The sequence below is a fragment of the Ranitomeya imitator genome, chromosome 1, assembly GCF_032444005.1.
Source record: "Ranitomeya imitator isolate aRanImi1 chromosome 1, aRanImi1.pri, whole genome shotgun sequence".
Classification (NCBI taxonomy): Eukaryota; Metazoa; Chordata; class Amphibia; order Anura; family Dendrobatidae; genus Ranitomeya; species Ranitomeya imitator.
In genome coordinates, this window is record NC_091282.1 from 800,046,490 (window position 1) to 800,069,614 (window position 23,125).

At 46.1% G+C, this 23,125-nt stretch overlaps 2 protein-coding genes across 14 annotated transcripts in view; one reads left to right on the forward strand and one right to left on the reverse strand.

The window, feature by feature from the left end:
* The window catches only part of EVL (Enah/Vasp-like), a 223,175-nt gene extending 210,503 nt beyond the window's left edge, over window positions 1-12,672 (forward strand). For all 12 annotated transcript variants that reach the window (XM_069738372.1, XM_069738343.1, XM_069738342.1 and 9 more), the window contains 3 exons: window positions 4,959-5,025; window positions 5,413-5,470; window positions 12,024-12,672. In XM_069738372.1, the coding sequence (XP_069594473.1) occupies window positions 4,959-5,025; window positions 5,413-5,470; window positions 12,024-12,061 (163 nt within the window). In that variant the 3' untranslated portion in view covers window positions 12,062-12,672. The remainder of the gene's footprint in view (window positions 1-4,958; window positions 5,026-5,412; window positions 5,471-12,023) is intronic.
* Window positions 12,673-13,134: 462 nt separating this feature from the next.
* DEGS2 (delta 4-desaturase, sphingolipid 2) overlaps window positions 13,135-23,125 on the reverse strand; it is a 32,185-nt gene continuing 22,194 nt past the window's right edge. Inside the window, exons 1-3 of one of the 2 annotated variants that reach the window (XM_069738390.1) lie at window positions 22,025-22,123; window positions 16,135-16,877; window positions 13,135-14,402 (exon numbers count right to left, since the gene is read on the reverse strand). In XM_069738390.1, the coding sequence (XP_069594491.1) occupies window positions 14,259-14,402; window positions 16,135-16,877; window positions 22,025-22,106 (969 nt within the window). In that variant the 5' untranslated portion in view covers window positions 22,107-22,123 and the 3' untranslated portion in view covers window positions 13,135-14,258. Of the gene's footprint in view, window positions 14,403-16,134; window positions 16,878-22,024; window positions 22,124-23,125 lie in introns of those variants that run through there. The other variant, XM_069738398.1, reaches the window with a different exon arrangement.

Here is a 23,125-nt window from a genome sequence, read left to right on the forward strand (position 1 = left end):
GATTTCTTTCAGTAGGCCGGAGCTTTCTACTTGCAAAGGCGATGACTTTCTCCCGACCTTCTTGCTTTTGTGACAGCACCGCTCCTAGTCCCACATTACTGGCATCGGTGTAGAGGATGAAAGGTTGATGGTAATCTGGGTATGCCAGAACCTCTTCTCCGGTTAGTGCCTTCTTTAGTTGTTCAAAGGAGTCTTCCCTTTCATCGTTCCACTGAAAAGGAGGGTTTTGGTTTGAAGGCTTCTTCGTCTGCCCTACCAAGGCGTCTTGCAAGGGTGCTGCCAATTTGGTAAATCCTTTTATAAATCTGCGATAGTAACCCACCAATCCCAGGAATTGCCTCACTTCTTTTGCGTTGGTAGGTCTTGGCCAATCCCTTATGGCGCTTATTTTCTTGGGATCCGGTGCTACTCCCTCCGAACTCACGATGTGTCCCAGGTACTGTACCTTTGGCTTGAGAAGGTGACATTTGGATGGCTTGATTTTCATGCCATACCTGGATAAGGCTTCGAACACTTCTGCCAGGTCTATTAAGTGTTGTTCGTAAGTCTTTGAGTAGACGATCACATCATCTAGGTACAGGAGGACGGTCTCGAAGTTCTTGTGTCCGAGGCAGCATTCCATCAGCCGCTGGAAGGTACCGGATGCGTTGCAGAGTCCGAATGGCATGCGATTAAATTCACATAGACCCATTGGTGTGGTGAATGCCGTCTTTTCCTTATCTCTCTCAGCCACAGGGACTTGCCAATACCCGCTTGTTAAGTCTAAAATGGAAAAATAATTAGCAGATTTCAAAGCAGTCAAGGACTCTTCTATCCTAGGCAAGGGGTAGGCGTCTTTATGGGTGATGTTATTAATCCGCCGGTAGTCTACGCACATTCTCATGGTTCCGTCCTTTTTTTTGACAAGCACTAGAGGGGGCCGCCCAGGGGCTACAGCTGTCTCTTATTACCCCGGCCTGTTTCATTTCCCTCAGCATATCTTTTGCACATTGATAGTGAGCGGGCGGTATGGGTCTATATCTTTCTTTTATTGGGGGATGGTCACCTGTGGGGATTGTGTGTTCTACCCCTTCTATCCGTCCGAAGTCCAATGGGTGTTTACTGAAGACTTGTTCATATTCCGTCACTAGCCTATACACCCCTTGTTTTTGATGGGTAGGTGTTGAATTTATGCCCACGTGTAGCTGTTGGCACCAATCCTCCATTTCTCCATCTGAGCCATTGCCTTCCACCTGACAGGTTGGTTCTAAGGGCTCAATGGTTGTGATGGCATTGTTGTCAACAGTATATAGCTTTGCCATTGTAGCATACCTTGGCAAAGTGACCTCTTCCTCTCCACAGTTCAAAAGTCGTATCGGCACTCGTCCCCGGTGTACCTCGACTATCCCTCGTGCTGTGAGTATAGTGGGCCTGCTGTCGGTGTACACTGGTTCTATTAAGGCTTGATAATCTCGTCCCTTAGTACCAATGGCTGCTCTACACCATACCAGCATTTCTGTTTTTGGTGGGATTACAATAGACGTTGAATCACTTACCCTCACACTGCCGATTTCTCCACCTGCAACTTCTACCTGTTGCCTTAACATCAATACTTTTATTTCCCTCCGGAGAACTCTCTGCTGGCAGGATTGGGCAGTTTCAGCAATTTGCTGTAAGACAGAAATGACTTCGGAAAAGCAGTTCTCTAACACATTCATTCCTATCAATACAGTTGGTTCACAGTTCCGCCGGTCAACATCAACAACAATTATACCCTGTTTCTTCAATTCTACTTTACCAATCTTTATGGTCATCTCCCTGAATCCTAGTTTCGGCACCAACTTACCATTACTGGCCCATATATCTAGTTCAACATCAGAGGGCCCTTTATCAATATCTGTATCAGCCCAGTACCTCTTATAAAGGATATACGGTATAGATGAAATCTGGGAACCGGTGTCCAGCAAAGCGTTGAGGGGCATTCCGTCCAGCACGATAGGGATAATGGGTCGTCCTCCGATGTACCTGTCGTGCCAGGGTGTTGGGCCTTGAAAGTTCCTTCCTGCGAAGCGGCCCGCATTCCCAGGGGATTCCCGTTTAAATCACAATCTCGTGCAAAGTGGCCTGGCTGCTGGCAACGGCGGCAAATGGGCTGTCCATCCGGTTGGTAGCGGTCGCGGGGTCGTCCTCTCCATGTCGGGTATCTCCAGGGTCTCATCCATGGAACACCTTCTCTACGGTTTGACAACTCCATCTTGGGTCCTCTCATCTCCTGCATGGCTTTAGCCATTGAAGCAACAACATCAGTTAAAGAGTCAAGCTTTTGTTGAAGAGCCTCATTAGTACTGGGCCCCAGGGGCTTAGCAATGGCCCCGGACATAGCTGATGTCACTGGCACTCCCTGTTGTTGAGGTGCCTCTGCCATAGGTTGCGCAGGATCCTGATCCCGAGGTGCCTCTGCCAGCTGGAGACGTATAGCGCTCTCCTTTAATTGAGCAAATGTCAATTCGGGGTTCTTAAAAACAAGCATGCTCACATGCCCCCGGTGAGAAGGGGTGTAGAGTCCCTCCATAAATTGATCTCTTAGCAGTTTATCCGCTCCGGTGTTAAAAATGGGTTCAGCCAGTGTAAGTGATTTAAGGGCTTCCTGCAGGTTTAAGGCAAAGTCTCTCACGCCCTCATTAACTTTTTGTTTGCAATTAAAGAATCGTATTTTAGCTTTGCTGCTGGCAGTGGTTTCAAATGTAGCTTTTAATCCAGCAAATATGCGTTCAACAGTGCCTTTTAGATCAGCTGCCCATGCTGTGACTTCTCGCTTAGCATGGCCACTTAACTGCATCATCAGGAGACTAACACGCTGAACTTCACCCACAGGGAACATGTCAAAATGGGCCAGCATCTTTTCTCTGAAATCGTCAAGGGTATTAGGCTCACCTTCATACATTGGAAGCCACGGGCCACCTGGGGTATATGGCATCAGCACCGGCATGATGGGCGCCACTCCTTGCACCGCTGCGCTACCAGACGCTCTATCGACACTCTGTCTTTCAGCTGCATTAGCGCCGCCGGGTGCTGCGGCATCTCCGTGCTGCGACATACTGTGCCCCCTTAGTTAATCCGGATCCTTCCGGTCCTCCGCTTCCGTCGGGATAGTGTAGATTCGTTCCGCTGTGCAGCAGGATTGGTTTTCCCCTTGCTCTGACGTCAGAGCGCTCAGCTTGGTGCCGCCCACAATGACACGCCCCCTGCTGCTCCCGCCCGCCGCGCGCTCTGTAATGGCGGATTCTGAAGTTTTTCAGTTAGACTGGGGCTCAGGTAATGGCGTAGCTCAATTAACAGTCTCGCGCCTAACGGTTATGAGGTGATTACCTCAGGGGATGGCGGCCATCTTTACTCCATTATAACCAATGGGGAAAAGTCACTTTCAATAGTTTTTAATGGGAAATGGAATTTTCTTTAATAAAGTCAATTTTCACGATTTTTCATCCAAGTTTTCAAAGTTTTGGGCTCCAATCACGGCACACAATACCCGGTATATGGGCTGGCTCTATCCTGTTCGTGACGCCAATTATGACGCCCAGGAGACCGGGATACCCAGCACCGGACCAATGGAGTCTGTCTCTTGAGGGGGATGTCACGGGTGGCTTGACCCGGTGCTGTGGCCTCAGGCAATGCACAGTGTAAGGGGTATCGTGAGGGGACAGGCACTTACTTGATCAGCAGCAGGTTCTCCCAGCGGTGACGATCCCGATCCTGGATAGATGGCTATTGTCCAAATGAAAGACTGAGGCACTGAAACGTTTAACCAGTTTACTTTAACATAAAGGGATTTACAACCAGTCCTGTCACCGGAGTCTGTATGGGAACTCTGAGTTACTTTGACCCTGCCGGGGTCTTCGCCTCTTATTGTGCGCAATTTCTGTGTGGCCCTGCTGCTGTATGTGAACTGGCTGCCGGCCCAATCTGTCCCCTCCGGGTCCTGGTTCGACGGGCAACCCGAGTCCTTTTATCGGCTTACCCCCTCTGGGAGTACCGCTGAACTCTGTCTGTTGCTGCGTCCGGCCCTAGTGAAGCTGATATCACCTCACGTTTTTCCGGTTGCTGTATTATATATAATGAATACAGCCACGGATCCGGTATCCGTCTTTGCGCCTGTTCTGGGTAGTGATTAATGCTACCCGGTTCTCACAATGTCCTTTTTCTCTATCCCTCTTCTCCTCAGGCCGGTGATTTAGGCCTGGTAACAGTCACAGGGCTGTTAGATATTCAACTGTATGACCTCTCACTTTCAGCTCCTTAGCCCAACTGCCCAACTGCCAGTTCTTCTCTCAGACCAGAATGGATCAAGGGGAGTCTCTGGAGCTCCCCCTTCTGGCCGGAGGTGGTAGTGCAGTTTTGCTATCTTAATATTTGTGTTTAGTGTCAGTAACTATTTTTGTGGCAAATACCCCTAGGGGTGCCACAGACGCTATTGCAAATGCTCTTCTATTTAGGGCCTTTGCTCCCAGATGATGTACCTCCAGCCTCTACGTCTCTGTCTGCACAGTGGAAATAAGTCATAGGGGATCCCAATACCGGATGCAATCCATTGTGTCCTGTGGGAATGGGTTTTTTTCTTCCCTCTGCTGCGAGCTATTCATCATTCTGGCCAGAAAACATTGGGGAATTGTGGAGCTATAAGTGGGGTGTCATGGATTTGAAAAACAGGAACGCTCTTGTTCAAGAATAGCACCATGCCAGACCACAGGCTGTATCTGGTATTGCAACTCCGCAGCATTCACTTCCATGTTGCTGAACGGTAATATAAGACAACCGATGAACATGGGGTGGCACAGTTTCTGGAAGAATGCACCCCTGCAATTTCTAATCCTGTCCCTCAGGGTACTTGATATTTTGTCTGGACCACTAGTACAAGTACTAAATAGAAGACTGATTAGACATGTAGTACATCCGATAATTATCATTTTTAACTCTTACAGGATGAAGCCTGTAAATAGCAGCAATGACGTATCGACGGACGCCTTAGATTTTGACCGAATGAAGCAAGTGAGTACAAGCAGTGGCCATCCTCTGTCACCTTATGTCTTCAGTTTCTCACCATTTGCACTCTCTGCTTGCTTTCAGCAAATTAAAACATTCTTGATTTCCTGCAGAGACTGACAAGCTGTGCTGGTCTAGTACTTTTTGCAGCTATGGTTTGTTACAATGGTATCTAGTCTAAAGAACCCCACAAGAGTTAAAGTACAATTGTGCCAAACTGAAGGGGGTGACTGAACTCCAGGATTTTAGATCATAAAAGATCACATGTAAAGATTTTTATATAGGTTTTTATTTTTCAGTGGAAATTGATTACTCCAGGAAAATATTTATGACTTTTCTTCTATAAGGTGCACTTTAAAGTAATTTGTTAACATGTTTGTGTTTTTTTTAAAGGAAATATTAGAGGAAGTTGTTAGAGAGTTACACAAGGTCAAAGAAGAGATTATCGATGGTAAGTTCATCCTTACTAGTCTATTTCTCTTATCACAGCATTGGTTGAAACCTTGCAATATTCATGTTGACCACTAGATGTCACCAGCAGTCAAACTGTCAACTTCACTTACAGCCTGCAGTGAACAGCAGCCAAATGTTTTAGCATTATAAAGGGAATTTTACTAAATTGTCCTACAACTCTTCCAAGTGCAGCACTATTTTTCTCCAGTGAAAGGATGGACGCAAAGGCTTTGCCACTTTTATATACTTATTTATTGACTGGTATAGAGGCCCTTCTTGTTCCTTACATGAATCAGTGGGGTCTATCAGACGCTGCTCAGTCATAATTTTCAGGATCTGGCAATCGGCAATTTGTTATTATGCTATCAAGATGGAACATAAAAGTAGTGATGTTTGTATATGAACTTTTGGTTCCTTGAAGAATTTGGGTCTCAAGGTAAAATCTCCTTCAGGGCCCCCCAATTATTACGAACTAGATGGTGGCCCGATTCTAACGTATCGGGTATTCTAGAATATGTAGGTAATATATAGCACAGGCTACGTACTATATTGCGCAGTGACGTAGTATATAACAGAGCTACGTAGTATATAACACAGCCACGTAGTGTATAGCAGAGCTACGTAGTATATAACATAGCCACGTAGTGTTTTGTACAGGTATGTAGTATATTGGTCAGCCACGAAGTATATAGCAGAGCCACGAAGTATATAGCAGAGCCACGAAGTATATAGCAGAGCCACGAAGTATATTGCACAGGCACGTAGTGTATTGGTCAGCGATGTAGTATATAGCAGAGCCACGTAGTATATAACATAGGCACATAGTATATTGCACAGCCATGTAGTATATTGGACAGTCACGTTGTATATTCCAGTCACATTGTATATTGCCTAGCTACATAGTATATTGCACAGAGATGTAGTATATAACAGAGCCCACGCAGTATGTAACAGCCCACGTAGTATATAGCAATGTGGAAACTGTATGCGTGGTTAAAAAAAGTCTTAAAATAAGAAACATACATATACTCACCTTCCGAAGGCCCCTTGAAGTCCTGGCGCCAGTGTGTGGTGCACGCGACAGCTTCCGGTCCCAGGGTTGGTATGAGTGCAGGACCTGTGATGACGTCATGGTCACATGACTGTGATGTCACGGCAGGTCCTTCTCACATAGCATCCTTGACACTGGAACCTGCCACTTGCACTGCCGAGGACAGCAGGTGACGTCGGAGGGTGAGAATAACCTTTTTTTTTTTAATTATTATTATTTGTAACATTAGATCTTTTTACTATTGATGCTGCATATGCAGTATCAATAGTAAAAAGTTGGTCATACAGGGTTAATAGCAGCGTTAGAGTGCGTTACCCGCGGCATAACGCGGTCCGTTACCGCTGGCATTAACCCTGTGTGAGCGGTGACTGGAGGGGAGTATGGAGCGGGCGCCGGGCACTGACTGCAGGGGAGTATGGAGGGACTAATCGGACTGTGGTCGTCGCTGATTGGTTGCGGCAGCCATGACAGGCAGCTGGCGAGACCAATTAGCGACACGGGATTTCCGTTACGGAAGTTGCAGACAGACAGACGGAAGTACCCCTTAGACAATTATATATATATATATATATATATATATAAATATTCATATCAAGTCTTCCCATTAGATAGTGATCGGCCGAACAAATCAGATCCTTAATAGTGATGAACGAATGTGCTGGGATAAGGTGTTATGCTCAGGTGCAAAGTGTCTGCAGCTTGCTCGTATAATTTGTTTGAGTGTCTGCGGCTGCAGGTTTCGAGGCTGTTAGGCCTCTTTCACACGTCAGTGTCTCCGAAACGTGTACTGACAGTACCGGAGACACTGACACACGAAGACCCATTCAAATGAATGGGTCTATGCACGTCTCCGTGTTTTCACGGACCGTGCGTCCGTGTGCAAAACACGGTGACATGACCGCAATACGTCCCGCACACGGAGAACAGTGTGCACTCTCCTCCGTGTGCACGTACCGCCCACAGGAGAGACAGCGGCGCTACATTAAGCGCTGTTCCCCCTGCGTATGGTGCTGAAGGCGGCATTCATTCCTTCTCCCCAGCAGCGTTCGCTGAAGAGAAGGAATGAAAAATCAAGGTTTTTTTTGTGTGTTAAAAATAGGGTTTGTGGTTCCCACATATTCATCACTTTAATGAGCGGTACCATGTGACCGCTCACACATGACCAGCTGCCGGCGCTGAGAGCATACATCGCAGGAGCTGGGTGAGTATTTCTCGGCTAGCGGGTGGGCGCACAGGGGATGGGAGGGGAACCACAAACTTTATTTTTAACACAAAAAAAAAAAAACCTTGATTTTTCATTCTTCTCTCCAGCGAACGCTGCTGGGGAGAAGGAATGAATGCCGCCTTCATCACCACACGCAGGGGGGACAGCGCTTACTGTAGCGCTGTCTCCTGCACGGTCCGTGTGGTCGTCAGACAGCACACAGGCGGCACACGGCTGCCGCACGTGTGCCACGTGAGCACACGGACAACTCCAGTACAGATTTCTCCGGTACTGGAATTATCTGGACGTGTGAAAGAGGCCTTAGACACAGTACATTGTCTGTCAAACGGCCACAAGACATGCAGCCGCAGGACTCGCACATAGTATCCAAGCAAGCCGCAGACCCACAGCATCTGAGCATGATAACATCTTATCCCAGCACGATCGCTCATCATCAGTTGTCACCACCAATGTAATGTGCCCTTTGGAATCCACGGTCTGTATGTACAAGCTTCCTTTTCTGCACAATTACTTTCTGAACAACTCTCTGAATCTGTTGGCCCTCACTGAAACCTGGATTCAGGATTCTGACAGTCTCCCCTGCTGCCATTTCCCATGGTGACCTACAATTCTCCCATTCCCTGAGACCTACAAACAGACATGGTGGTGGAGTCGGCATACTCCTGTCCCCACAATGCACCTTCCAGGTCATCCCCCAGTTCCATCACTCATTCCCTTCTTTTGAGGTCCACACCATCAGGCTCTTTCGTTCCATCTCCCTCAGAGTAGCAGTCATATACCGGCCCCCAGGCTCCCCACCCACTTCCTGGACCATTTATCTGCCTGGCTGCCGCACTTCATGTCCTCAGAACTCCCAACCCCTTATCCTGGGAGACTTCAACATCCCCACTTCCACATCACTAACCACTTCTCTCGGCCTCTCACAGCTCTCAAACTCTGAAACACACAAAGACGGTAACACCCTTGACCTGGTCTTCTCCCGGCTCTGCTCAATCTCCTACCTAGATAACTCACCGCTTCCCCTCTCTGACCACAATATTCTCTCCTTCACACTCACAATTCCTCACCCACCCCAGCACACTCCTACCTAACCACACATTCAGAAATCTACATGCCATTAACTCTCAAACACTTCCAGACTCCTTACACTCATCACTGTCCCCAATCTCCTCTTTTTCCTGTCCTGATCTGGCTGTACATCACTACAATGACACTCTTACAAGCCTCCTTGACCAAGTAGCTCCTCTCACCCTCAGAACCTCCAAACACAGAGTAAAACAGACCTGGCTCACATCGCAAACTCGGCTTCTCCAGCGATGCTCTAGAAGTGCTGAATGCTTATAGAGGAAAACTCGCACACCAGAAAACTTCAACCACTTCAAATTTATGTTAAGAACCTATAATTCTGCCCTTTACCTCGCCAAACTGATCTACTTCACCACCCTGATTTTCTTACTATCCAATAACCCCAAGAAACTTTTTAACACCTTTCGCTCCCTCCTAAGGCGAAAAGCACAAGCCCCTATCACAGACATTTGTGCTGATGACCTGGCCTCCCACTTTATAGAGAAAATAGATATCAGTCAGAAAATCTGCTCACAGCCACCAAATGCAGTGACTCCCATCCCTCCCTGCATTTCCCCTGGCTCACTCTCCACATTTGATCCCATCACAGAAGAAGAAGTCTCCAGGCTCCTCTCTTCTTCTCATCTGACTACATGCACTATTGACCCCATTCCCTCACACCTCCTCCAGTTGCTCTCTCCAGTCGTCACAACTCACCTAACTACAATCTTTAATCTCTCCCTCTCCTCTGGCATTTTCCCCTCCTCCTTCAAACACTATCATTACTCCATTACTAAAGAAACCATCTCTCGATCCATCCCGCACAAACACCTACAGACCGGTCTCCAATCTCCCCTTCATCTCTAAACTCTTGGAGCGCCTAGTCTACTCCCACCTTACCAGTTACCTCTCCACTCACTCCCTCTTAGACCCTTCACAGTCCGGCTTGCACCCCCTACATTCGACAGAACCTGCACTCATCAAAGTGACCAATGACCTTCTGACAGAAAAGTGTAACGTTGACCACTATCTGCTCATTCTTCTCAACCTTTCGACACTGTTGACCACCATCTCCTACTATCCAAGCTTCAGTCACTAGGCATTAAGGACACCGCTCTCTCCTGGTTCTTTTCCTAGCTTTCTGGCCACTCCTTCAGTATCGTTTGTTGGCTCCACTTCGTCCCCTCTTTCTCTCACTGTTGGGGTACCTCAGGGCTCAGGCCTTGGCCTACAACTCTTCTCACTCTACACGGCCCCAGTTGGACAGACCATCAGCAGATTTGGCTTTCAGTACCAGCTTTATGCCAATGACAGACAACTATACAAGTCATCCTCGGACCTTACTCCTGCTGTACTACAGAACGCCAGTGACTGTCTGTCAGCAGTCTCCAACATCATGTCCGCTCTCTCTGAAACTCAACGTCTCCAAAATTGAACTTCTTCTGCTCCCACTGTCTACTATCCCTCTAACCCTGACATTTCCCTCTCCGTGGGTGGCACAATAAGACCCCGACAGCAGGCATGCTGTCTGGGTGTTATGTTTGACTCCTATCTCTCCTTCACATCCCATATACAATCTCTTGCCCGCTCTTGCCGCTTACACCTAAAGAACATTGCTAGAATCCGCCCTTTTCTCTCCATGGAAACAACAAAAACCCTCACTGTTGCCTTGATCCACTCCCGCCTGGATTACTGCAACGCTTTATTAACTGGCCTCCCCCTTACTTGACTTTCCCCTCTCCAGTCTATTCTTATTGCAGCAGCCAGGGACATCTACCTGACTAATCGGTATTCAGATGCAGCCCCTCTTCCCCAGTCCTTACATTGGCTGCCCATTCATTATAGGATCCAATTCAAAGTACCGTATTTTTCGGACTAAAAGACGCACTTTTCCCCCCCAAAAAAAGGGGGGAAAATGGGGGGTGCGTCTAATAGTCGCAATGCAGGCTTACCTAGGTGGCAGAGGTCCGGTGGCAGAGGTGCGGTTGCGGGGGTGTGGCGGCAGAGGAGGCGCAGTAAGCGGGGTCCCTTTCCCCGGTATGGTGATGCAGCAGGCCCGGTATGCAGCAGAGCCGGGTGAATCCTCTTGTTTCTTGTTATCGGTGGTGGCGGCCATTTTCCGGAGGCCGCGCGTGCGCAGATGGAGCGCTCTGCTTCCCGGGGCTTCAGGAAAATGGCCGCCGCGATCTCCATCTGCGCACGCGCGGCCTCCCGCGGCCATTTTCCTGAAGCCCCTGGAGCAGAGCGCTTCATCTGCACACGCGCGGCCTCAGGAAGATGGCCGCGCCCACCGATAACAAGAGGATTCACCCGGCTCTGCTGCATATATATGTATATATATATGTCTTATAGTCCGAAAAATACGGTACTTGTTCTCACCCACAAAGCTCTCCACAGTGCGGCACCCCCTTACATCTCCTCCCTTATCTTTGTCTATCGGCCTAACCAACCGCTGCGCTCTGCAAATGACTTTCGACTAACCTCTGCACTAATCTGTACCTCCCACTCCCAACTCCGAGACTTCTCTCGTGCTGCGCCAATCCTCTGGAATGCTCTACCCCAAGAAATTAGGAGCATTCACAATTTGCATAGCTTTAGGCGCATCTTCAAAACATATTTGTTCAGAGTGGCCTATTACGTTCCCTAATAAAAGTCATTTTATGTGTAAGGGCGCGTGTGTAGCCCATTCACTATCTCCATCTATCACCCACCCTCTGAAGATGGCTGGACCATCATTGTAAATTCATCATTGTAAATACACACCTGTACTTTGTATCTCCCCTTCCTCATTGTAGATTGTAAGCTCTCACGAGCAGGGTCGTCTTATTTCGCTTTAATAATTGTATTGTTAACGTTGTTACTTATGACTGTTGTGTTTGAAACTGTTAAACTGTAAAGCGCTGCGGAACATATTGGCGCTACATATATAAATAAAAGATGATTATTATTGATAATTATACATGGGTGGCCTAGATTTTCAATAATTTGCCATTTTTAATTTTTTTTTTTATATATATACGTTTTAGGCTACACCCAATTTTTAAACAAATTACCAAAAAAAAAAACATAACAAAAAAATGCTTAAAGCCATTAAAAATCTCCTCTTAGTGTTAACAGAACCTGGAGTGACATGATTATTGCATTGCTGGAGTCAAGACCAGCAGGGAGGACACAGATCACTAATCAGCCTGCGTTTCTCCTCTCTTTCAGCCATCAGGCAGGAGCTGAGCAGAATCAGTACCACATAATCATGGAAGGAGCAGTCCGGTCCGGGAATGTACTGTGGAGTCCAAGCAGGGCTGATGATTTGCGTGTTCAGATGGTCACTGAATTAAGGGGACTGCACCTGCACCTGTTCCTATCCCCGTAGCAGACACACTTTGAAGCTTGCAGCCTTGGATTTTGCTTTAAGTCTTACCATGAAAGAAAAAAAAATTTATTCAAACATTTGACATTCGGGGATTTTATTTTTACACTTCATCTGACTTTGCACACCGAGATTCGTCAGCCTTTTTTTTTTTTTTCCTTCCTTTTTTTGTATGATATATTTGCTTATTTAAACGTATTTTTCATTTAGTAGTAGTTACAGAAAAAAATTAAATAAGAGAAATGTGAGCTATTTGCTTTCTTAGGATGACCTCAGAGTAATTTATCCGGTAGTCTGCAGTGTTAGGACCCTTTCTTGCCAACCGATTTTATTGCAAATATCACGAAGGAACCAGACACAAAAAAAAAAAAAATCGTATGGTGACAAAAAGAAAAAAAAAAAAAAACCTTCCACCTCATCACAATATTACGATGGTACATCAGTGCACCAGTAGCTGTATTCATATTGGTAATAAATTGTTTATTGTCCAGACCGATGAATTTTGCTGATTTTTTTTTGGGAGGCGAGGGAATCTGGTAAGGTGGCAGCCTCTGTTTAGAGGCATTCTAAAGGAGTTTGCCCATTTTACACAAGCTCTTAAAGGGACTGATCCTTACAGGAACTGGTCAGTTAATCATACCCCCTTCTGGCCAAGTGAGGCATTGCACCATACTAACAAATTCATTAAAAAACTAGTGGCACAATCGTAATTTTAGTCCAAATAAGTGCATTTATGTAAAAAGAAATGCCCCTGAAGGTGTCCATATCCCACTGAGCTTTGAACTTGCAGGTCTGTAAGCTGTGTTAAGGAGGTCTTGAAAATAAAAGCAGAAACACAAGTACCCTGGACCTACAAACATATTACGGACCTTTTATTAAGACCCTTCGCTCTGAGCAGGGAAACCAAGAAGCTATGAAAGCATGTCAATAGAAAGGCTGAAAAGACGACCACATAAAAGAAAAATGCTGATGTTTTATTCAGATCTTTAATGGATTTACAAAAAGGACCAAAAATGGACTCAAAATATGGAGAAAAAAAAGGATAACAGAACGTTGAAGAGAAACAAACAAAATTTCCCAGGAAAACAAAAAAACTTCAAAATTAAAAACAAAACAAAAACAAAGCAGCATTCACTGAAGCAGATTTCACTTGAAAAACCGGTTTTTGACCTCTAGAAAGAAGAATAAATCTTTGTGGTGACCTAATCTTGTCTTTTTCTGAACTGCTTTGTGCTGATTTATGACCACAGACCACATTAAAGTTGAACTGAATATTGACGTGGTCATAAAAAAGCAAACAGTAGCCCGGAAAAGGACAGATAAAGGTTAAACTGTCAGGAGGAGCTCACTGATGGACTCGGAGTAAACTAACTCTGCAGCTATAATTCAGGGAAATAATAATGCTGTGAAAGCAAAGCTTCTGCACAACTTGTGAAAAAAAAATTACCCCCAAAAAGCAATCATATCTTTAGAAGAGAAGAACCAGGTGGGAATTCCCACTGAGCGGAGCTCTGAACTTGCAGGTGCACAAGCAGCATGTCGAGACAAAGCAATACAGCCAACACCACAAGTAGAGCCTCACCAGAAAAGCAAGATCTAAGACGACATATGCAGAAACCTTTACAAAACACTCAACTAACAAATTAATGCAACGTTTCGGAGAGTTGGTGTAATAACACATGAATACATGGCTTAAATCTTTGGCATTGGTGGTGGTGGTGCATGAGGACACGCACCTCCAATGTGCTAAAGGGGTAGTTTCTTTTTGTAAAAGGCACAAGCTTTCTAATAATTAGGGGGGTGATGCCAACTTTGGTGCTCAAAAATGCCGAAGATCCCACTAACAAAACAAAAAAATGCACTGAATGGCCATGAATACAAGTACAACCTCAGGTCCATATATCCTAGTAAGATGTTAATAAGGGATCTCCATGTAGGATCCACGGCATCTCCTGACCTAAGGCACGGATCAGGAGAAAAGCGCAGATATTCTTCATTGCACGCAGCGTCTGCACAGTGTCACCCGTCAGCCAGAAAGGCTGCACATAAAACGTTCTGCCAGTGATCGGAGAGGAGTGCTAGCCGGCGTTGGCGAGCTCGCATTCTCTTTTTATCCTTGAATAAGGTCCAATTTCTTCATGGAAGATGAAATCCCAGAGAACCCGGACCCAAGACTGGTGCTGAGGGAGACTGTCATAATACTCGGGAGCGATCTGCCGGACCTGCGGGACACAGACAGAGTTCAGCCCTTGTACAGCAGACTGCAAAAATAAGGGGGAATGCTGGACAGTATATACCACAGAGATCTGTATGACTGGGTGATATTGGGCGGCCATACACTAGATGCATGTCTGCTCAGCCTGCTGATTTCAGGGTGACCACCGAACACCTAATGTCCAAGGTCCACTGGGTAGGATATGTTGGGATCTGGGATGCTGGGCATCATCTGATGTGTGTGGGGGTGTCCTAACTATTGGAGCGGACATACTGAATATCAACATACCCAATCTTCGGTCAGCAAGGCAGGTAAGCTGCCAGCAGTGTTTTCTGGTAACCGGATCCGTGCATTCCTTGACCATGAAACCACAAAAACGCTAGTGCATGCCCTTATCTCCCGCCTCAACTACTGCAACCTCCTACTCTCTGGACTCCCCTCTAGCACTCTGGCACCCCTCCAGTCCATCCTACACTCTGCTGCCCGACTAATCTACCTGTCTCCCCGCTATTCCCCAGCCTCTCCTTTCTGCCAGGCCCTTCACTGGCTTCCTATCGCCCAGAGACTCCAGTTCAAAACCCTCACACTGACATACAAAGCCATCCACAACCTGTCTCCTCCATACATCTGTGACATGGTCTCCCGGTACTTACCTACACGCAACCTCCGATCCTCACAAGATCTCCTTCTCTACTCCACTCATCTCTTCTTCCCACAACCGCATCCAAGACTTCTCCCGTGCTTCCCCCATTCTCTGGAACTCTCTACCCCAACACATCAGACTCTCGCCTACCATAGAAATCTTCAAAAAGAACCTGAAGACCCACCTCTTCTGACAAACCTACAGCCTGCAGTGATCCTGAACTTACTGAACCGCCGCACAACCTGCCCTACCCTCTCGTAGTGTTTCATCACCATCCCCTGCAGACTGTGAGCCCTCGCGGGCAGGGTCCTCTCTCCTTATGTACCTGTGTGTGCTTTGTATTGCTTATGTTTATTGTGCTTGTCTATATCTGCCCTTTTCACATGTAAAGTGCCATGGAATAAATGGCTCTATATAAATGTAGAATAATAATAATAATAATCTCTCCCTACTGAGGCCATACCAAGCATGCATGTGTGTAATGATGGCCATGATTGGTCTATGGCAAGCTTTAAAGAGCAAATTGTGCAATTTATGAGTGCCAAGGAAGCCAGAGGGCCACCCATGCACTTATTTAGCTGGGAAACAGCCCCCCATGCACATGCACACTCCCTACGGCTAAGGATGAATATGTTCTTGATAGAAAAGAGTAATAATGACCAGACACTAAGCAAGAACAAAGGATCATGTTGAATGTAACAATGTCCGACCCTTCTTTACCGGTCAAAACTGTCAACCATATGCACAAAGCAGTGGCTAAGGATAGGCATCATCAACAGTGAGAACAGAGTATCAGGCCTATTACAATGCAGCATGCCCAATCCTTTTACCCTCATCATCTCTCTGTAGGAAGAATTAGCACAACTCCATATACATAAGGGAAGGGGAAGCGATAAGTGAGGACTGGGCATACTAAAATCCAACATGTCTGACTCCCAGGTAGTGGGCACATCCCTATACACATCAGGGGGTCAGCTGGTTTGGATAACTTTTCTCTTACACATATGGGACAAACTCAAGATCCTTCACTTTTGTGGATCACTCAGGGCTTCAGTTTTGGAGTTGGAGGACACAGGTGTTAATTTTGAGCACCTACCAGGGGCAGCCGGCTTCCAGGAATGCTAGGAAAGTCGTGGTGCTCCGTGTGGTAGCCGACGTTAAAGGTGATTAAATTCAGACACCCGTAGTAGGAATAAGTCTCGTGTCCTTTCATAAACATGTAATGTTCTGCAATAAAGTGTCCGGAGATGGGGTGAAAGCCCAGGCAGAAGACGGAGCCGGCCAGCAGGTAGACCACAGGCTTCAGGCCCAACGCTTTGTACAGTAAGAAGTCAGCAGAGAACTGGACCAGGGCGTTGCAGACCTCCATCTTGCTGACGGGCTTGGGGTTCACATACAGTGGCCGTAGCACGTAGAAGAGCGGCTGTAGGACCAGCCACAAGAGCTTCCGGACCGGGGTGCAGAAGAACCATCCTTCCAAGTCAGTGGGTATATCAACATCCAGGTGGTCTCCTCCCAGATAGCGGTGGTGATCGATGTGATATTTTTTAAAGGACGCAGAGTACGGCATGCCAATTGGTAAGTTGGCAACAACTGCAAACCACCGGTTCCACTTTGCCTGCCGGTTACCGAAGGCCACGTTGTGGGAGATGTCATGGATGGCCAACGTCAATGAGTGATTCACGCACCCGCCAAATGCATACGCCCAGAAGAAAACCCACTTCCAGGACAAGTCTCTGACTAGAAGACAGACCAGGAGTTGAGAGGCCACCATTGCCAATACCACCCATTTTAGATGATGGTCCGGTCCCATAAGAGACTTGATTTCTGGATATTTGGCTACAAGAAAGGAAAGAAAAAAAAAAATCGAAATAATTTCCAAAATAAAATGACAGATAAAATTAATCAAATAATTAAACTGCAGAATGAAAATAACTTTAGGTAAAAATAAACCAAAAACTGCCAAACTGTCACGACTAGACCTAAAGGGATGTTGATATTCTAATTACCAGGATAGGCGCACGATACCTGTGAATCATGCGTCAAGGCCGGTATTTGACGAGAGGCCGACTCCAAAGACACCACTTGCTCAGCGGATGGCTGTAAGTTCAATACAAATCAGTGTTTTATCAGCAGGAGATTATCACTGCAGGACTAGGCGTCCTATGCCAGGTAGTCCAGTTAACCTATGTAACCCCATGCCCAACACCGATTGGCTGCTTGCTAACAATGGACAGTGTACACAGGAAGCAGCCATACAGTGGTGTGGGCGGGATTATACACCTTCACATTCTGAGCTCTGCTACATCTACAGCAAAAAAACAAACAAAAAAAAACAGGGATTCTATCAAAACTGCACCCATCAGCCCAGCAAGTGACTTAACAGTGAAATCAGGGTCTCAGCCCCTACATCAGGCTTCTATCCGACTCCGTGGGAAAAACCTTCTGGAAGATTTCCTTTAAGGCTGGGTTGAAGGTCTCAGGACTGCAATGCTACATCAGAACATAATGAAAGTGGATGTAATCAGAATGAGACTCACATTGCGGAGACCGTGAAACACAAGTGGTAAAAAGTCTTAGTAAAATTGGATTTTTTCAAATTTAAAGGAAATTTTTCGGCTGTTTTTTCCTATGCAAACTGTGTGCAGCATAAAGTAGGGGCAGAAACTGATTCCAGCGTTGTATCACTTACTGGGCTGTTTGCTGTCATTTTGATAGAATCACAGTTTTCTCTGCTGCAGAGCTCAAATGCCAACCACACCCACACCACTGATTGCCCACTTTCTGTGTACATTATATCTGTGGTGGGGGTGTGGCTGGACTACGAGGCACAGGACACCTAGTCCTGTAGTAATAATCTCCTGTTGATTTCACTGATTTTATTGGCACAACACCACAACCAAGTAAGTGACACATGGCTGGAATCAGGGTCTCTGCCCCTACACCATGCTGCTCTCCGATGGTATAACACAAACCTGCTGACAGATTCCCTTTAAAGAATAATTCCCAAAAGCCAAGGTACTTGTTGAATCCATAAGGGAATAACTTGTTGATTTCTGGGGGTCCGAATGCTACAGATAGGGGGTTACTTTATGATTACTGGTTTCCTAACCACTATGGATAGGGGAAACATACTGTAGGGAGCAAGAGCTGAACCCCCGCCATGTTACGCCTCTCCAAGGAGCAGCGATTGACTCAACACTTCTACTATTTTTAGTGATAGCTGGGGGCTCAGCACACGGACCCCCAAACAAAACATCTCCCGTCTCTAGAACACATACAAGGATTAATATTACTGTTGCTGCCCTGAATCAGTACAGACAATGCCACTAAACCAGTTTCTGCCACCTCACCACCACCACCAGAGCTGCCGCCTCACCACCACCAGAGCTGCCGCCTCACCAACCACCAGAGCTGCCGCCTCACCAACCACCAGAGCTGCCGCCTCACCAACCACCAGAGCTGCCGCCTCACCAACCACCAGAGCTGCCGCCTCACCAACCACCAGAGCTGCCGCCACACCAACCACCAGAGCTGCCGCCACACCAACCACCAGAGCTGCCGCCACACCAACCACCAGAGCTGCCGCACACCGACCTCCTGTCTCTAACTGATTATCCCATAGAATGTAAGCCCGCAAGGACAGGGTCCTCTTCCCTCTGTACCAGTCTGTCATTGTAAATTTGTTTACTATAAACGATATCTATAACCCTGTACTTAACCCCTTCTCATGTACAGCACCATGGAATTAATGGTGCTATATAAATAAATAATAATCCAGTAGGAGTGTTCGATATTAACCCCCAGACCACCGGGCATCTTAATATAACCACAGGGGTTAGTTGTTAACTCAAACCACTGGGGAAAGGGGGAAATTTTGCAAACACCAATTACAATAGGCCGTTCCTCTCCACAGAAGTGAGAAAAAGAGCAAAACATGGCGTATCCTTAGCAATCACCGTGCTGAATAATGCACATTCTATGGTAAGCTAAAAAGAGTGGGGGAAGGGAGGCGACAACTGCTCTGAGCACATATCAGACCTAACACTTACTACAGCTGAGGGATTGCTACAATTGCATCCAGTACTGACACTTCCCCAGCAGAACAAATCTATCACTTTCTCTCCTGTCCAGGTGTGTTCCAATTTATCAGTGCACGTAACGGATTGGACACCAGAGAAAACTAACGACCCCTCTGCTCTGGTAAGTGTTCGGTCCGGATGATGGGTTTCACCTTCAGAACCCAAATAACAAAAATTATGTCATTGATTGAAAGCAAGTAGAGATCTTGAAAAAGAGACACGGATATGCAAAATATTAAAAAGTGCAAAATGATCTCTGTGTGATAGCAACGCTTCAGATCTATGAACCCCTCTAATGGGGAGGGCGGGAGGGATCATCGGGGCACAGATCAGCCACTCCGAGAAGATGACTACTCAAGAAGATTAAAGGGAACCTGTCACCCCGTTTTTTGAGATTGAGCTATAAATACTGTTAAATAGGGCCTGCGCTGTGTGTTCCTATAGTGTATGTAGTGTACCCCGATTCCCCACCTATGCTGAGAAATAACTTACCAAAGTCGCCGTTTTCGCCTGTCAATCAGGCTGGTCAGGTCGGGAGGGCGTGGTGACATCGCTGGTTCTTCCTCAGCTTTACGTTGGTGGCGTAGTGGCGTAGTGGTGAACAAGCAGCGCGCGATCTGCGCTGCAATCCCTTGCATCGGTGGGGGCGGCCATCTTCCTGGGGCCGCGCGTGCGCAGATCGAGTGCTCTGCTGCACGGGGCTTCAGGAAAATGGCCGCGGGATGCCGCGCGTGCGCATTAGAGATCGCGGCGGCCATTTTCCCAAAGCCGAGTTTGCATCTCGGCTTTGGGAAAATGGCCGCCGCGATCTCTAATGCGCACGCGCGGCATCCCGCGGCCATTTTCCTGAAGCCCCGTGCAGCAGAGCACTCGATCTGCGCACGCGCGGCCCCAGGAAGATGGCCGCCCCCACCGATGCAAGGGATTGCAGCGCAGATCGCGCGCTGCTTGTTCACCACTACGCCACTACGCCACCAACGTAAAGCTGAGGAAGAACCAGCGATGTCACCACGCCCTCCCGACCTGACCAGCCTGATTGACAGGCGAAAACGGCGACTTTGGTAAGTTATTTCTCAGCATAGGTGGGGAATCGGGGTACACTACATACACTATAGGAACACACAGCGCAGGCCCTATTTAACAGTATTTATAGCTCAATCTCAAAAAACGGGGTGACAGGTTCCCTTTAAGGGGATGTTCACACAGTTTTTCTCATCAGGTTTTTTTTTCTGCATGAAAAACACAGGCTATAACCAGAAAACAGAGGCAAAAGAAAAAATAAGTTTAGTGTGCGTTTTTGGTGTCAGTGGAGAAACACTGCAGAAAGAACTGACATGCTGAGAAGAAAAAAAGGCTCAAGCGCAAAAAAAAAAGTAAAAGTAACAAACAAAAGTAACAAACAAAAGTAACAAACAAAAGTAACAAACAAAAGTAACAAACAAAAGTAACAAACAAAAGTAACAAACAAAAGTAACAAACAAAAGTAACAAACAAAAGTAACAAACAAAAGTAACAAACAAAAGATAAGAAATGCAAATTTAGAGATCTCATTTTGCTTTAGGGACTTGTGCACATTTGTCAGTGCACAAAAAATGCAGCATGTTACAGCAACAGGAAAATGAAAGGTATTTTACATTTTTTATAACAATATTGAAAAAAACAAAACAGGAAGTTAATTTTTCAGTGTTTCTACCCCAAGGTGATCAAAAGGGATTAGCAAATAATGCATCAAAACAGCATTAAAAATGTAGACAATTTCTACAGTGGTTTACTGGCCATTGCTGCGTTTCTCATGAAGAAATAATATGAATATAGTCTTAGGGAAAGGCTATGTGCACACGTTGTGGATTTTGCTGCGGATCCACAGTGGTTTTGACGCTGATCTGCAGCTGTTTTCCATGCGTTGTACAGTACCATGTAAACCTATGGAAAACAAAATCCACAGTGCACATGCTGCGGAAAAACCAAACGGAAACTTAGCATTGTTTATTCTGCAGCATGTCAATTATTTGTGCAGATTCTGCAGCGGTTTACACCTGCTCCATAATAGGAATCCGCAGGTGTCAAACAGCAGGTGAAATCCACATAAAAAACTGTGGTAATTTCGCAGGAAATCCGCAGTGGGGATTACCTGCGGATTTACCAAAATCAGTCCGGAAAAATCTGCTGAGTAATCCGCAGCGTGTGCACATAGTCTAAGTGCGCAGACTTTTCAGCATGAAAAATGCAGAGTGCTAGAAAGAAAAATGCTGTGCAGATTACATGGGTTTTTCTTGCATCGAATAGATAAAAAAAAAAAACTGAGAAATTACATGCTGCAGGGTAGAAAAAACACAGATGCTCAAAAAAAGTAAAAAACAAAAAATCCATTTTTTCAAAATGCTTAAAATTTTCAAATTATTCCCAAAGGCTATGTGCACGCTTTGCAGATTTTGCTGCGGATCTGCAGCGGTTTTCCATGCGTTTACAGTACCATGTAAACCTATGGAAAACAAAATTCGCAGTGCACATGCTGCGGAGAAAAAATGCGCAGAAATGTTGCGGTTTTTTTCTGCAGCATGTTCATTCTTTGTGCAGATTCCGCAGCGGTTTACACCTGCTCCATAATAGGAATCCGCAGGTGTAAAACCGCAGGTGAAATCCACACAAAAACCACGGTAAATCCGCGGGTAATCTGCAGTGCGGTTTCCTGCGGATTTTGCAGAAACAGTGCGGAAAAATCCGCACACCAATCCGCAGCGTGTGCACATAGCCTAAAACTCCTCAAAACTCTCTGAAAACTCTGCAAAAACACTCAGTGTGCACAGACCCTAAATCAGAATCTGAAAACACGGAGCAAGACAAAGTGGTTGTATGGCCCCCGATGTCTGGAGCCCCCCACCATTACACAAATCCCCCACGTACCGAGAATCTGTTTCCTGCGCTCGGTGTGAGGCTGATCCGTGTACACCCACTCAAAGTCTCCGCGAGTCACCTTGTTGCCCATTGTGGCTCTTCCATCCCAGGACTGAGGGAAGTGGAGGAGCAGCTGGGCCTTATATCACCTTCCCTGCCCTGGGGGGTGGGGGCGGAGGCTGCACATGCTGGACCCCTGTGTTGTGCTGCTGAGTGACAGCTGGACATGGGAGAGCCCCCCTATTACTGATCTGCAATAAGCCCCTACTAGAATGTATTGGGGCTCCTAACCCCACACCATCAGGGCTCAGTTTACATGATGAGTCTTTGGTGCGATTTTTTTTTCTCAGCTTCATTTTTTCATACATAAAAACTGGAGCAAAAATAAAAACATGTACCTATCTATCCTGTCGCTGTGCTTATTTTTGTTCATTATTTTTTAACATTGTGGAAATTGACCTACGGTAAGTTGCATTTCAGAAATCCTCAGGTAAAAGGGTGAGGTTTCTTTTGTTACTTAAATGCATGAAATTGGAGCGAAAAAAAAAAAGATTTTTCTAATTGGGTTTCATTAAAAATGTTGCCCTGTTTGACTTCTATAGCGTCTGTGCTGCGCTGTTTATTGCCGGCTGCGGAATGAGTTGACTGAGAGGCAGTCAGTGAGCTTGGGAGTCTGTAACTGTTTATCTGTCTTATTCTGCGCTGATTTATGACAACTGACTACATAAAAGTTTAAGGTGCAAAAAAAACAACAACTAAATTTAGCCCCAAATACATGCACTTAAGTAAGAACAAAAAAAAGGCCTATAGGTGGAAAAAGAAAAAATGAATGTAGTCCGTACATGACTATCGATAAAGTTTTACCAAAGCAAATTTATGGCAAGTTTCTGAAGCAAAGTATTTTTATTAAAAACATTAATCCCTCCCCCCAAAAAACTAAATCACAGCTGAAAACACAGTACTAAAAACAAAAGAAAAAAAACAACAAAAAGCCCAAATTCCAAATAAGCTAAAAAATCTGCAACATCGAAATGCACCAAATACTCATGGGGGGAACTCCTCTTTAAAGGGGTGGTACACTACAAAAATGTTGGCGCTATATAAATAAAA